The 16,298-nt window shown below is 35.3% G+C and overlaps 1 protein-coding gene across 5 annotated transcripts in view; it reads left to right on the plus strand.

Moving 5' to 3' along the window:
- GPHN (gephyrin) overlaps positions 1-16,298 on the plus strand; it is a 451,561-nt gene that overhangs the window by 404,522 nt on the left and 30,741 nt on the right. For all 5 annotated transcript variants that reach the window (XM_037503527.2, XM_054691156.1, XM_054691159.1 and 2 more), the window contains one exon: positions 125-246. In XM_037503527.2, the coding sequence (XP_037359424.1) occupies positions 125-246 (122 nt within the window). The remainder of the gene's footprint in view (positions 1-124; positions 247-16,298) is intronic.

The raw sequence follows: 16,298 nt of genomic DNA on the forward strand, positions 1-16,298 counted from the left end.
CTTAGCAGATAGATGCTAGATATGCTGAACTTTGTTAGCTATCCTTTTTTGTAATAAAAATAGGCAACATTATCTTAAAGAATAATTTGTGGGTTTGTTTTTTTGTTTGTTTTTAACTTTATAGCTGCTAAATCCTGAAGATGACCTCTTACCAGGAAAAATTCGAGACAGTAATCGTTCAACCCTCTTAGCAACAATTCAGGAACATGGTTACCCCACAATCAACCTGGGAATTGTGGGAGACAAGTAAGTATTGGATTTTATTTTGAAGCTATTCTTGTACAAATATGAATTTTGAGAGCTAAGTGTGATTTTTACTAAAGAGTAATTTAACACCATAATTTTTGCTCATTTCATTCTTCGGAAGTCAAAGAATTATTCAGGTATCTATGTCCGTAAGGACTAGACATTTTCCTGAAATGCTTATTACAACAGGAGAAGTATTTTGCTCTCTTCCAGGTATATTAGGTTTACGGAGAGCTTATTTGGTAGTGTTGGCTTTATCCTAGTGGAACTAATAGTGATGGTGTTTTTCCTGTCCAAACTTTTATTTGTTTCAAGAAAAAGAAAATGCATGAGGAGAGTAAAATAGAAAATTAGCACTAACTGGATTTTTATGTTGATTTTTTAAATCACTAATATATCCCAAGTTTCTTCAGGCTTCACCCACTTGTAAATACTTCAAAGAAAAGCATACTGATGTAATTGCCCCTCTCTAAGAGCCTATTACCACATTTAGTAAATTAACTCAGTCCTCTGCTGAATTCCCCCAAGTATTTATGCAAATCTCTATGTGTATCACATGGGCTCAGAAGCAAGTCTGCTCTTTCTGAGCATCCTACTAACCATCAAGACTCCTCAGCCATATTTCACCAGGCTCTATTTCCAGATGACCAAGAATGTGCCTACTTTTTGTAGTGCCAAAACATGAGACTGGTGAATACAAAGCTAGGAGACAAACGTGTGTTGGATACCATGATGTCTTTATCACCCATATTCACCCCTTTCTAGCTCATCACCATCTTGTCACCGAGTCTAAAGCTCTTTATGCCTGGTTACTTCTTCCCTTAAGATGAGTGCTTTCCACACAGGACTCAACTGTGCTTTTGAAGAGACTCTGCCCTACCATTTCACTGTATATCCTCTGACACCATATACCCCATCTTTGACTCAAACTGGACACAACACAATGCAAACCTTAGGCATAGCATCTTGATAGTGCCCTAAAAAGTGGTAGCTTTTATGTCATTTCACCTTTTAAAATTCTTTTCTCCAGATTTTTTTTCTTTCTCAGAGGACATTGGAATAGAGACTGTTAGACATATTTCAAACAACTTTCTTTAGAATCTTCACTATTTGTATTTACCAAGATGTCTAGTTCTAGAGAAGTCTATGGCCAAGTAGCCATCTAGCTTAAAACTCATGCTTGTGAAGTCAATCTCATGGCTTACCTAGTATGATCACCCTGATCCAGGTCCCTAGCCTAGAAAGAAACCCTCTGAAAAGTAAAGGGAGAGGGAAGTGGTTATTTAATTTAGACCTGACCAGTAATATATACTTTCATGTAAACTTCAAGCAGCAAAAATTATCCTGATATAGATACACCTTTAAAGAAGATAAAAATTAACTTTTGAGAAAAGATAGGACAAATCCAAGAGTTCCAAAAGCACAGAGCAGACCTAAAACACTAGGGAACAACTCACCAAATTGTTTGATTTATTTCCCGCCATTGTCTCTGACACTGCCTCCAAGTGCGTTAATGAGACTCTAATATAAGATGAAAGGAGTTCTTTTTTTTAACTATGTCTTCTCTAAGATGTTCTAGACTATAATTGTGTGTCTTTTGACCTTTTATAGTTGTACTTTTATATACCAAAAAAATTACTTAATATCCTCTATTACTTTACTATACAGTAAACTGCCATTACTTTACTATACAGTAAACTTTACTATAAAGGTACATATGTTGATGTATAAATATTTAATTTTCTGGGGACTGCACTGATAATTTATGATAGACATCTGCTAATAATTAATGTTAATATTGCATATAACTCCAAAAATTTACCTTGAAAACGGCATATAAAGAATGACAAAAAAAAACTATCAACAAAATATAGGCAATTCAGAGAATGTATGCATTTCTAATATATATTCTTTTCTCCCATCAAAAACCAAGAACAATTTTTTTGAGATATAATTCTAGCAAATATAGACTTTATCAGTCTTAGAGTGCTATGTGGAAAAGAGACCCAAAGTAAATGGTTTAAAATGCAGAGGTGGAATGTGGGAGGAATGAATTTATAACTATTCTGACAGAAAGCTGTGCTGAGTTTAGCAAAAGAAACAAGGTACTTTTAATCTGCAGCCTGTTGATATTCTGTGAAGTTTGCCTCCTTCTTCATTTTTCCATTATCATTTACAGACGAAAGCAAAAGTCTTTTATACAAAGGTCTCTATGTGAAACTTTCCAGTAAAACAAGGAGGGTCATGGAAGAAACTACCCTATGTTTAAAGCAGGGAGAGAAATAACTCAAAAATGTCAGTGAGCACAGAATCCCTGCTCAGCCAAGACAGATAAGAGTAAGAAACAAAGAGATCTATTCTTGTGTGCTAAAAAGGCTTGAGTCTAGTTTTTAAATTGGGTATGATTATATTTTTCGGCTCTTATTGCTGCCACCTACCATAATTTTAACAATAAATGTGAAAGTTGAAGAGTAAAACATTTGGATTGAACTAGGCTGAATGTTGTCTTTGTTTATTGTGTATTTTATTTTAAAAGAGGGTACAATTATGATTACCAGAGGGATGCTTCAAATACCTGAGAATGAGCAACTATATTTTAAAGGAACTCTTTTATAAATATTATGTGTATATCAAATACATTCCCTAAGACATGCTTTTTTCACATTGTATGGAACACAAAACTGTTGAATTTCCTAAGTATTTTTCTTTACAAAGAAAAATTTTTAAATCCAGAGATGTTAACTGTACTTCCCAGCATTATGAAAGTTAGTGGTAAAGATAAAAATGGAATCTTATTTTTTTAAGTTAACAAGTGACAATTCTCTGCTATCGAAATGAAGACAGGATAATAAATATAATTATGAAGTATCACTATAGGCTGGAGTCAGAGAGAGTTTTATAAAGGTGCAATTTAAGCTAGGACATGAAGGATGAATAAGGTTTGTATAATTAGAAAAAGAGAATATCTTAATCAAGAAGGAAACATGGAATGAGCAAAAATGGAGAAGGAAATACAAAAATTGAAAAGTATAAATGAACAGCTTTTAGCCAGCCCAACTAAAACAGAACATTCAGGTAGAAAGATAATGCAAGTAAATTTGGTAGAAATCTAGAAGCCTTTTGAAAGGCTTTGCAACCCTGGTAGAACTATCCAATTCAGTTAAATTTGAAGTCATTTTTTAAACAAAATTGACATAATAAGCTTTTATTTAAGAAAGGTAATTTGACCAAGGTGTTTTTACATAGGCTGATGTTAGAGATGGACTAAGAATAAAGAAAACAGGGCCTCCCCTGGTAGTGCAGGCAGTTGAGCACAGCGCTGTGAAGCTGTCCACAGCCTCTGCAGTGCAGGTTCTATCTCAGCTGGCTGGCGTGATACCCACATGGTGCAGCAGACCTCTCCTGTCTCGCCCGCTGCTCCCTTCAGCAGTGTATTTCACTCAGTCTGCCTCTTCTGTTCCCAGCTCTGTCTCTAGTGAATCCTCTCACCCTCCCACACATCTGGCCTGTACCCTGGTTCTTGTATAAATAAATTTAAAAAAAAATAAAGAAAACAATATAATTTTGAGATCTCATATTTAAATAATTCTACATCAACAAATCTGGATGAGCCAAGATCTTACATTTCTAAAAGCTCCCAAGTATACCAACTGCTGGTCCATGAATAAGGAAGCAACAAGGATGTAGTAAATTCAATTGTGCATCTACTATGAATTGTAAGCCAAAGGCTATTGAAGATACAGAGTTGGGATAGACATAGATCTTGCCCTTGAAATTCTATGTACTAGAAATTACAGCCTAGCAACCAAAGTATTTTGGAAAGCCAGAGTTTAAACTTAAATTTGGAAGTAGAATTGAAAATAAAGAGACTAACTCAAAACACATTATGAAGACTATTACACAGAAGTGTGTCAATGTTGAGTTGTCTTCATCTGAATTACAAATGATATGTCTCAAATAAAATGCCCCCCAAAATCTAGTTATCTCTACCACAATTTTATATACCTCTATAGCACTATACCATTTCCACATCTTAATGTTACATTTATAGTTTATTCCTTTTTGGTTCTTATAGCTTGTCTTTCTATGTTCATTCCTTAAGTATAGTGTCCTTATGGCTTACTTGTGTCTTTCTGTCCTTCTGATTCCTTATGCTGATGAATCCCAAATCTGTCTTGAGCTTCATACCTAGATCCACCTGCTTACCAGATGGATTTCCTTTAAGTTCATAGGCACAGCTAACTCAACATGTTCTTCCACCTCAATAACCACCAACCACTCTATCATCCAAGTTAGAAGAAACCTGAATAGAAGTCATCATAACTCCTCCTTTTCTCTCATCTCTATATTTAAGTCCTCCAGATTTTCCCTCCTAGCTATCTCTGCATTTCCATCTCTTCATGCCAGGGATCTCTATTTTTGTCTACACATATGGGATTAGCCTCTTAACTAGACTCCCTGGTTAAGTCTTATTCCTCTCAAATTTACTCTCTAGTCTGCTACCAGTATAGTCTTTCTAAAGTATAAATTATATATCTATGGCAGAATTGGGTTTTATTATATTTGGGTAAGCATATGCTAATAATTCAACAAACTTTTATGTTCTCAGGCATTGTACTGGTCTTCGGCACTACAGAGATTAATAAAATGGTTATCAGTAAGAACTGCAAAATTTTTTCAGTTCTTTTCCACTTTTCTCTTTCCTCCCAACCCAAACCATATCATCTTCAGTCTTACTCCAAATATGTCAGTCTTTGCCTTGGAAGAGACACTAATCTTTACTGAGTATCTACTATATACAGCACTGTTTACATTCTTTCAGTTACTTCAACTTAATGAAACAGCAAAGCCAGGTGAGTATTTTTTATCCTATTTTGTACATAATAATACTGAAGCTCAAAAATACTAAAAAGTCTGCTTAGTCATGCAACTAATGAAAGGCAGAGTGAGGAGTCCACCCCAGTCCAATTTAATTCGCTTTTCTTCTTTCACTTTTCCATGGTGCCCTTTAAACTGGGCTTAGCACCCACAATTCATTAATATTAAGGCTAAAAACTAAAGAGATTATACCCATTTAAATGAATAAAACCCTTAAATCTTTAAATAACTGTGAACATTTCAAATGCCAAAGAAGGAAAATTTATCTTTAAATTTTGAGCTAAATATGAACTATATATAAATGAATTATAAGGATCTGAATTGCAAAATCCTAAATCTTTAGGTGATATAAAATTGGGGGGAAATGGCAGGAGGATTTATTATAAAAGTTCATATTTACTTTCTGGACCCCTAAATAAAGCTTCTTGTTCACTGTAAAATAGACAACTCTCCCTTCGATAGGGAGAAAATCACCTTTCCTTTTATAACCTCTTCCTTTCCCCATATCCCCACATTGTTGGGGCTGCTTTCTCAGCATGTATTACTTTTAGACCATCATACTAAATGCATAGTATGTTCTCTAGGAAAGAGGGGAGGGAACAGTAAAGCAGCAGGCTACAAAATCAATATACAAAACTCAGTTGTGTACCAATATACAAACAATGAAGTATTTGTATTTTCACTTATTCTTTTCCTGTTTCCTTAAAATATAAGGTTAGATTTTTTTTTTTTGAGCTTTTTCTTATTTTCTTTTTTTTTTAGGTAGGCCTATATTGCTATATCCTTCTTAGTACCACTTTAGCTGTATCCCATAGATACTGGTAGCCTTTGTCTACATTTTTATTTGTCTCCAGGTATTTTTAATATTTCCCTTGATTTCCTCCTTAAATCAATAATCCTTCAGTAGCATGTTGTTAGTTGCCACATATTTGAGCTTTGTTTCTACCTTTTTTTGTGGTTTATTTCTGGTGTGAAACCTTTGTGATCAGAGAATATGATTACAATCTGGAATTTATTGACACTTGTTTGCTACCCAACATGTGGCCTATCCTTGAAAATGTTCCATGTGCACTTGAAAAGAATATTTGGCTTTGGTGAGTGGGCAGGGAATGTGATTCCTTATCTAAGGTTACTAAGAAAACATACCTTTATTTTTACCTTCCTTTTTTTAAACAGGTTTATTTATGTATTTATTTATTCTCTTACATCATTATTAATTTTTGGACATATTTGATTACTTCCCACAGGTGTAGTCCCTGGACTTCCCCCACCACCACAGCATCCATGATCCATCTCCCCAATCTTCTTTTTTTTAACTAGTATATCAATAACATCTGTCCACATCTTTACCTGATCCTCTGCTATATTACTTTAATAACCACATATTATTCTCTAGTATAAAATATGATTTCATATGATTTCTTGTTGTCAGACATTAGGTTGTTACTATTCTTTCTCAGTTATAAGTAAATGAAGATCAGTTATAAAACTAAATCTTGGCATATAGCCACAATTACCTGGGAGCATTTTAAATTTTTTATTTTACTCACTTTATGATTATTTGTTCAACGTATACCATATGCAAGGCTGTGTTGAAAGGAAGGGTAAAATGAAAACTAAAACAACTGCTGTCTTACCTACTGCTAATAGGCATGTAAAACAAGTTTCTCATGACTTTATCCTCAGCAATTAGATCAATGCCAAAAAATTCTAGGAAGTAACAGAGAAGGAAAGAGAACACTGTAAATTTATAGGGATAAACTACTCTTAAGCTCCATCCTATTTCTACATTGAATATAGGGCAGTAAATGTCTCGCTTTTCTTTTCCCAATGGCTGAGTCAGTAATTTGTTAGTCTCTTTTTGTGTTCCTAGGCAGCATGAGCTACTCTTTCCCTACTGAGGAGAAAAGTTCAAGACAAATTAGGAAGTATGCGTAGGTAAAGAAGTACAGAGTAGTATATGTGCCAGCCAACACAATCATGGCCAGAGTTGTTTAAGATATTGGCCATTTGGTCACTTATATACTTTTATGTTTTTGCATTTTTTCCCTTTTTCCTTGGTTAATAATATTTATTTGATAAGATTTCTTAAAGAAATTGCTGCCATGTGTGGCTTGAATCTGACTTACTTTCTTTCCCACCAGACAGTAAGTTCCATTAAGGCTAGGACAATCAGCAACAATCCTGTCTTCTTTATCACCCTCTTTTTTTTGTTTAACTCTGTAGCTGTTTAGAAGACTCTTACAAGATCCCTTAAGAGTCTTAAAAACCTTAGCCATGGGAGCAGACCTGAAAATATGACACTGACAACAGAATTGTATTAGTAATTGAGACACAGACCCCCAAAAGTGCACAATGTAAAACTTTTCAGATAGGTGATCATTTTTTATTTCTGTGAGTGGGAATTCCAAATGGATTTAGAAAGCTTCCTTTTTTTTTTAAATCAATTTTATTTTATTTTTTAAAGATTTATTAATTTATTTATACAAGCACTGGTTACAGTCAGAAGCGCGGGAGGGTGAGAGAATTCACCAGAGCCAGAGTAGGGAACAGAACAGGCAGACTGACGAAATACACTGCTGAGGGGAGCAGCGGGCGGCAGGAGAGGTCTGCGTGCCATGTGGGACCCTCACCCGTCGGCTGGGGTTCGAACCGGCGCTGCAGAGGCTGCGGGCAGCTTCACAGTCCGGCGCTCAACCGCTGCGCCACCGGGGAGGCCCAGATTTAGAAAGCTTCTTATTTAAAAAGTACCAGAATTGCTCCCACAAACATAAACATATGATCTTAGACACTTGCACTTACCTCTTGATTATAATAAACAGTAATCATGATTCAAATACACAGAATCCACTCATTTAAGGAATTTTTTTAAAATAATGTATAGCATTAATTAAATTTATATCAATCCTTATACTTATTGTAACTATTGAATTATTTATATTTCTACATCAGCTATAGAACCACTTGGTAATATAGCTTCCAAACTGCTGATTTGTACCTTCTAAACTTTAAGGTCTGAAGACTGAGAAATTCCCATAATTAATTAAAAGGTTCCCCTTTTTGGAAAACTGCCATCACAGAAGGCTTCCCCATTCATAATGCTGAGCTTGCTTGGCTCTGTCATAGCTTGGTGTTTTGGATTTGAGTTGCCTGCTCTTGCTGCTGCCAGTTTGGAAGCTGCCTCTTCATAGTAACATAAAACAGAAGGGGAACAAGCAAAGCAATAGCAAATTGGATTCTTATAAAACTGACACATTTACAGCCTCCCTAGTGGTGCAAGGTGTTAACTCTCAGCTCTATGAAGCTATCTTTCCATCCCCGGCCAGGGAGCTGACCCACTGGCTCAGCAGACCTCTCCTGTGTCACCCGCTGCTCCCCTCAGCAGTGTATTTCAGTAGATCTGCCTGTTCTGTTCCCCACTCTGTCTCTGGTGAATCCTCTCTCTGTCTCCGTCTCTCTCTCTCTCTCACGCACGCACACACACACACACACACACACACACACCCCCTCTGGCCTACATCCCAGCTCTTGTATGCATAAATAAATTAAATAAATCTTTAAAAAAATAAATAAAACTGACATATTTAGCAGGAATTATCCAAAATAGATTTAACGATACAGCATTATTTGGGTAAAGCCCAGTGCCTCCATCTTTCAATTTGTGACCCATATATATCCTTATTTCCTACTACCTACTTCATGTTCTGAAAGAATTTCTAATTATGGAGAGAATTTAGATCTGCATTTAATTGGTTCTTGCTATAAACTGTCTGCTTCTTTTACAAAGTAAATACCTTTCTGTTCACACATTTTCTGCTCAAAATGTGAAGTTTGAATATTACAGTTAACATTTATTTTATGATCAGAGGTCTTTCATTTTCTATTGGTTAACCAAAAATATTCTATATTGAATAACAGTCATTTTAATAACAAGATTCTTCCTACTCTCAGTAAGTCATTTTTAGTGGCTATTATAGTTACCTTTCTTGATCCTTAAGACCTTCTATTACAGTTTATGTTTCTGATTCTTATAAGAGTAACCTTTAGGTATTACTGAACTTTCAGAAATTGTTTTCTTACCTAGCTCCCTTGAAAAGTAGTATCTCCCAAAAAGCCTTTTCAAATTATCCTAAACCAATTCTGATCATTCTATTCCATTCAACATTTATATCATTTTTCATATATGTGTTTTTATTTTAATTAATGTATTAAAGTAATGATATTAATTTCATTGCTCATTTCATTCATGTTCTTAAGTTTTTATCATGTTTTCTGTAGTGCCTTGTAAGTTTAAAGGCAGGGATCATGATTTATTCTTTTTTTACATGACTCTATAGGGTCTGAACATCCAGTGGGAGTGAGATGGACTAAAAGGTGGCTATATTTAGTATGTAGCTAGAGTTCATGCATGAAGTAGATGCCAAAAAAATATTTGTTGCTGAGGAATTTATTTTTACCTCTGAAGAAATTAGAATATGATCAGTATGTGTCCTAAATTATTTTTTATTTTTGGTATACTATTATTTATTCCTTAATCTTCAATTCTAGCATTTTTTACTCACTCTCCCACTGTCATCTTCACTCGTCTTAAAATGATACAGCTCACAGTTGGTATAACAGATGAAACAGGAAACTAATTAGCAGCTGTTGTCCATCTGTGTGTTTACATTAAATATTTTAAAATAAAACTGCATTTGCATTCTGAATACTCTATCTGAAATTCATAATCTCTAAATTTGGGTAAAGGATCTGCCTTGGTTTTAAATTTTAAGTCAGACTTCATGGTTTAGGGGAAAAAATTTATGCCAGAAACAGAATTATAGTAACTTAAGGCACATATAAATTTTAAAAAGCAAGAATGTCTGAACTGAAAGAAGCCCCCAAAGCAGTAAGATTTAAATATGAAAAAATATAAATTCAAAAGATATAATACCCACTAGACATATTTTTCCTTCATAGAAACTGATTAGTTCATAAAGTTTTAAGAAAGCAACATTCTTTCTGTAATAGATTTATTTTGAGTTATGCTTCTCCTTTCTCTTTTATCTACCTTCTTATTAAGCTTATGTTTCTATGATGCTTAAGTTAGAACTCTAAAGAAAGTGTTATTTTACTGGTAGCCACTTCCCAAGTTGACAGTGACTGTCATAGCTTTGGGAAGAAAAAAGTGCTCTTATTTTTCAAGTAGTTAAATATCCCCAGTGTTCAGCCTCCCTGGTGGTGCAATGGGTTAAGCACCGCACTATGAAGCAAACCACAGCCTCTGCAGCACGAGTTTGATCCTCGACCAGGGAGCTACCCACATGGCACAGCAGACCTCTCCTGTCTCACCCTCTGCTCCCCTCAGCAGTGTACAGTGTTCAATCTGCCTGTTCTGTTACCCACTTTGTCTCTGGTGAATCCTCTTGCACCCTGCATCTCTGACCTGTACCCCAGCTCTTGTATGCATAAATAAATAAATCTTTAAAAAATATATCCCCAGTGTTCAAAAAGTTATAGAGAGAAGAGTATGAGTATAAGATGAGTATTATTTTACAGTGCTCTAGTCAGTTCTCCCTTTGTGCTTCACTCTTATGTGAAGAGAAAAGTGATTGTATTAACTTTCAGTAATTCCATAGAATCACAATATCTTAGACTTAAAAGGAACTTTTGATACTCTTTAGTACGATCTTTCACTCAATGAAGTGTTAGAGAAAAATTTCTCACACCTGAACATTAGGTTTTTGTTTGATGCTCTTAGTAAGGAAGATTTTATTTTATTTGCCTCATGAGACAGCTCATTTTATTGTTGGATGACTATTATGGTCAGAATGTTTTTCTATTACACTGAGTCAGTCTTTATCCCTGTTTCTTCCTTTCGTTAATCCTAGTTCTTCCCTCTAAAGCAACATCAAATAAGTTGACTCCATCTACATGACAACCTTTCAAAGATCATCCTGGTTTTGATTATATGAATATTAAGTAGTATCTTCTCTTCCATCTGTAAACCACATTATTTACCTATAATATCATTAAAGTTATAGTAATTGTACATGGTTCATTTTTTGAGTGTATTCAATGTGTATGAAATTGGGTGGGGCAATCAAAATGCATAGAAAAAAATGAGACCCTGTCTTGTGAACCGGTCATGTATTGTATCATCTCTATAAATGTGCCTTTTATGACAATTTTTGCCTTTATCCTTTTCAGTTGTTTTAATTTTAAGTTCCACTTTGACATTAATATGCCATCCCTGCCTTTTCTAATTTACTTTCTATTTACATTGCTATCTTTTTTGCCTTACCCTTTATTTTCAATCTTCCATCTTTTTAAGCGTATCCTTTATAAATAACATTCAAATGAATTTGAACTTTAAAAAAAAATGCTCAATCTTGAATCTGCCCTAAGTTACTGTGCTAATGTAACCCTGATTTTGGTTGTATAAAGTTTGTTCTACTTTGCATGAAGTTGGCAATAAATGATTTCCTTGATTTTTTTATGTTTCACTTTTCTTTATGTTTACTATTTATATAACTTCGATATGTCTTCTTTTCCTTTTCCCTATTGTTGGTTTATTCCAGATACTATTTGTTTCCTTTTACACACTGTGACCCTTACTATTTTGGAATTTATCCTGTATTGTACCATCACTCTTAGGCTCTCAGTGAGGAGTATATTCACCGTCATGAACTAAAGATAAAATTCATGGTTTGTGTTCTGGAACATCTTTGTAATAAGTGATTGTCCATTTATGCTTTGGTTTTGTGTTGGTAAAGTATCTATTTTTCTAGAAGTTTTATTTTCCGGGGTGCTGTCCAAATTGGTGTGCTTTTTCTTTCACCCTCCAAATGCTGGCTTTTTAGATTGCTGGTATTTTCCTTTGCCTACTGAGAAGAGAATTCTATTCACCCTTAGCACTCAGGAAGCTGCTAGGATACCTTGGAGCTGATGAAAATGCAGTTGTAGTAGAAAAGAGGATCACACAAAGTAAAAGACACAGAAGTCATAGCTCCTGATCTGACAAAGCACCAATGGCAAGCTGCCAGTGTGAAAGTCTGGGCTTTGCCAGCCTTTAAGGATAAGACATGCTTGGTATTTTTAAAATAGACTTCTGTGTCAACTTAAAAACGATACTTTGTGCTCAAACTGAATCCCAGTCAACTTCAAGTACTTTCAATCAGTGAAGTTTAGGGATGGTAAAGACCTACTCCAAATGTTCTCATTTTACAAATAAAGATAATGAGATTTTGAAAATGATGTTAACTTTTCAGAATCATCTCAGCAATATAGAAAAAAACTGGATTCTAGACCTTGTGACTTCAGCCTTCAATTAATAGTTCTATTTTCTGTCATCTAGTATTTACATTCTTAGCATTTACTACTAAATGAACTTTCTTGTAGAATGTTGTCATATAATATTGGTATTCCAAGAGAATAATGGGTAGGTACTTAATAATACAAGTGAAAATAGTATTGGTAAATCAAAACAAATGCTAGCGTAGCTTTACCTTAAAATTATGGTTAATCACGATCTAAATTTAATTAAAACTGCAGTTGTTAATAAAGAAGATATAATGATAATCTTTAAGATGTGCTGTTCTTTGAAAAAAGGGGACCTCTGGTATATACTTAGGAAAAATCAATCTGCTGGATCTGACATCACCTCAAGTGGCCATGTGAGAAAATATTTCAGATTTTAAATGTACAGTTTATTTTTTATCATATTTGGCATAGCCAGAAACATTTGTATAGTTACATTAAAATAATAACTTTTATCTGACACTATGCTACGTATAATAAAGTGTCTTTCACAATGTGGGTATTACTGTAGTTTAAAAGAGTAATAGGGGCCTCCCTTGGTGGCGCAGCGTTTGAGTGCTGGACTGCAAAGCTGCCCGCAGCCTCTGAAGTGCCAGTTTGATCCCTGGCCCCCGGGGCGGATCCCACATGGCGTGACAGACCTCTCCTGTGGCGCCCACTGCTCTCCTCAGCAGTATATTTTGTCAGTCTGCCTGTTCTGTTCCCCACTCTGGCTCTGGTGAATTCTCTCACCCTCCCATGTTTCTGACTGTACCCAGTGCTTGTATAAATAAATAATAAATAAATCTTTTTTAAAAAGGCAATTTTAAAAATAAATAAATAAAAGAGTAATAGGGTAAACATAGAATCACCTTGAACCTGTCACTACCTCTGTGAACTTCAGTGTCCTCTCTTGCCCTACCTGCCTCTTTGAGCTGTAAAATTAACACTTAGATATGAAAGTTCTTTTAAAACTACTGTTTTTAATTTTATTTCTTAAATGTCAAGTGACCTCATGGGAAATAATTTCATATATATTGTATATAAGGCCATTTTATATAACACAAGGTGAGATTATAATGTTTCACAGTTTTGTTCAAACATTCTTGAACATCCTCTCACCGCCCACACCTCTGGCCTGTACCCCAGTTCTTGTATGCATAAATAAATAAATCTTTTTAAAAAATAGAGAAACTCTTGCCATTTGTGACAACACAGATGAACTAGAGGGGATCATGCTAAGTGAAATAATTCAGAAGGAGAAAGACAAATACTGATCGTCTCAACCCCTTGCGCCACCAGGGAGGCCCCCACAACATTGCATTTTGTTAATAATACTTATGGCCCATTCATCTGAAATGGACCACAGTCCACATCTTTCTGTATTTTTTTACGTTTTTCTCATTGACTCCATTCTTCAGCCATTTGGTTCAACTTAAATATAATATGATCCAGCAAAGCAAGGCACCTGGACCTCTAGGCATGCAGTGATCAGGAACCTATCACATGTATATCTTATGGTAGTTCAACACAACAGAATAATTTTCTATCTTTTTCCCTAAAGAATATAAACAAGACCAAAAAAAAAAAAAAAAAATATATATATATATATATATATATAACAAGATTGATGGAAAATATCTTCAAAAAGCTTTGTTCAAAAGTACTTTAATTATACCCATTTCCCCAATATATTTCATCTAAGATGTTAGCCCTACCAGTTAAATTTTGATATCCATGTCAGCTTGTAGGGTTTTTTAGTTTTTGTATTTTACACATATATCTTACCTGCACTTAATACCTAGATACCTTTTTGGCTGCATAAGCAATGAATGGGATGACTTCAAAAGATCTCTCTGTTGGAAGGTTGCACCTAATGTGAACCATTTTTAAACTTTTACTTTTGTCTCTTTCTCCTTGAATACTTGCTCCCCAGAGCCACTCAACCCCTTGAGAAGAAAAAAGATCTTTTTTTTTTTTTTTTTTTTTTTTTTTTTCCCAGATCCAGTGAGAGAACCCAATAGTAAATGAAACTATTCAGGCTGAAGTCAAACCTAAGTTGCTATTGAGCCATTTGGGCTTTTTACCTACAGCTCTGTGAATATCCTGAGAGCCAATATAAGGTTTTCTTCTGTGTTAGTCAGGGATATTCTCCTTAAAAAAACTGCCAAACTGAACTTTGCCAGGTTGTTATCTGTGCTTGTCTGATAAACTTCTGTTGATACTGCAATGATAAACAACAAATAAGCTTTCTTGAAATCTTAGTTTGTACCAGTGCTATTACATAAACATAAACTGTTTTATTTGTATTATGCTACTTAATCCTCATAACAACCTTTTATTATTTTTACTTTATAGATGGGTAACTCAGGCAAAGAATAGTTAAGCAACTTGTACATAGTTCTTTATTCTAACAAGTAGTAGCACCAGGGTTTAAACTCAAGCAGTCTGACTCCAGAGTTCATACTCTTAATCTCTATGCTGCATCACCTCCCAACTAGCTTATTTCGTCTAAAGCCTGTGAAGGTAGTCTCTTTGATATATCTGTTACCTCTCTTTGCCTCTGTCACCTCTGTATAAAAAGTGAAATGATGTCCTGGTTACAAATCATGCTATCTGGAATCTAACTTCACTGCCCTCCCCCAGCCTCACCCCTCTCCTCCCCTTCTCCCCTTCCTCTTCCTTCCTCCTACCCTTCCTCCTCTCATCAACTAATGCATAAAGGTAAAGGCATGTGAACAAACTTCATTACCTCAAGAAATTAGAGGAAACATACTCTGCATCATTCAGACTTTATTTGGTTTCAAGGTACGACGAACTTGCTGAAGCTAGCTTATGCAAAGGGGATTTACAGGAAAAAGTGGTGTTAAATGGAACCCAAAAACCATAATAAACCTCAAGAGGAACTAAAAGCAGGAACTAGATAATCAGAAACTAAGATCACTTCCTTTTTCAGATGTAACATGTTAGATGTCTACAGGGGAGAAAAGGAAACATTTCATTCCACCATAGGGTAAAAAATTTCTTGAAAAACAAGAGTGGACAAATGTCCCTCAAAAGGTACCTTTTCTGAGCCTCCCTGGTGGCGCAAGGGGTTAAGACACAACCTTTGACACTATCCGCAGCCACTGCAGCATGAGTTCGATCCCCAGCCAGAGAGCTTACCCACGTGGCACAGCAGACCTCTCCTGTCTCACCTGCTGCTCCCCTCAGCAGTGTATTTAAGTCAATCTGCCTGTTCTGCTTCCCATTCTGTCTCTGGTGAATCCTCTCACCCCCCACACCTCTGGCCTGTACCCCAGATCTTATATGCATAAATAAATAAATCTTAAAAAAAAAAAAAGGTACCCTTTCTGTCCTCCATCATTTGAAAGGAAATTCAAGTACAATACACATTGACACTTGCATGGATTTAAATTAGTAACCAAGCAATCCCTTTAAGTTACTCCCTGCCTTCTTGTCCCTCCATAAGACCTGATGCCTGGCATTTTGTCTTTTTCTCACATATTCATTTTCATTAGTCTTTTGTAGCCCTTCTAACATCTGAATATAAGATACTTGATTTTGCTTCATCTGTTCTTCCTAGATCTGTGAGTTTTGAAATCAAGACTTGGTGCACTTGTCTTTTCACTTAACTCAGGAATCTGCCTAATTTCAATCCCCATTATTCATTCTATTCCTTCACCCTTCCCTATTACTTTGCCTTCCTTGTTCTTTTTACTCTATACTTTTTTCCAATGAACACCTACTGATTCGTCATATTTCTAAAGGACCTTCCCCACCCTTTCCTGTTAGATGAAGTCTATATTCTTGAGAATTCTGCAAAATCATGCCCTACCCAACCTATCCCAGTCAATCCAAGTCAAATCCTTCATTCTAGATAGGTCATTTTCCAC

This window comes from Talpa occidentalis, unplaced genomic scaffold (genome assembly GCF_014898055.3).
Source record: "Talpa occidentalis isolate TD23 unplaced genomic scaffold, MPIMG_talOcc4v2.1 talOcc4.11, whole genome shotgun sequence".
In the NCBI taxonomy this organism is placed as follows: domain Eukaryota; kingdom Metazoa; phylum Chordata; class Mammalia; order Eulipotyphla; family Talpidae; genus Talpa; species Talpa occidentalis.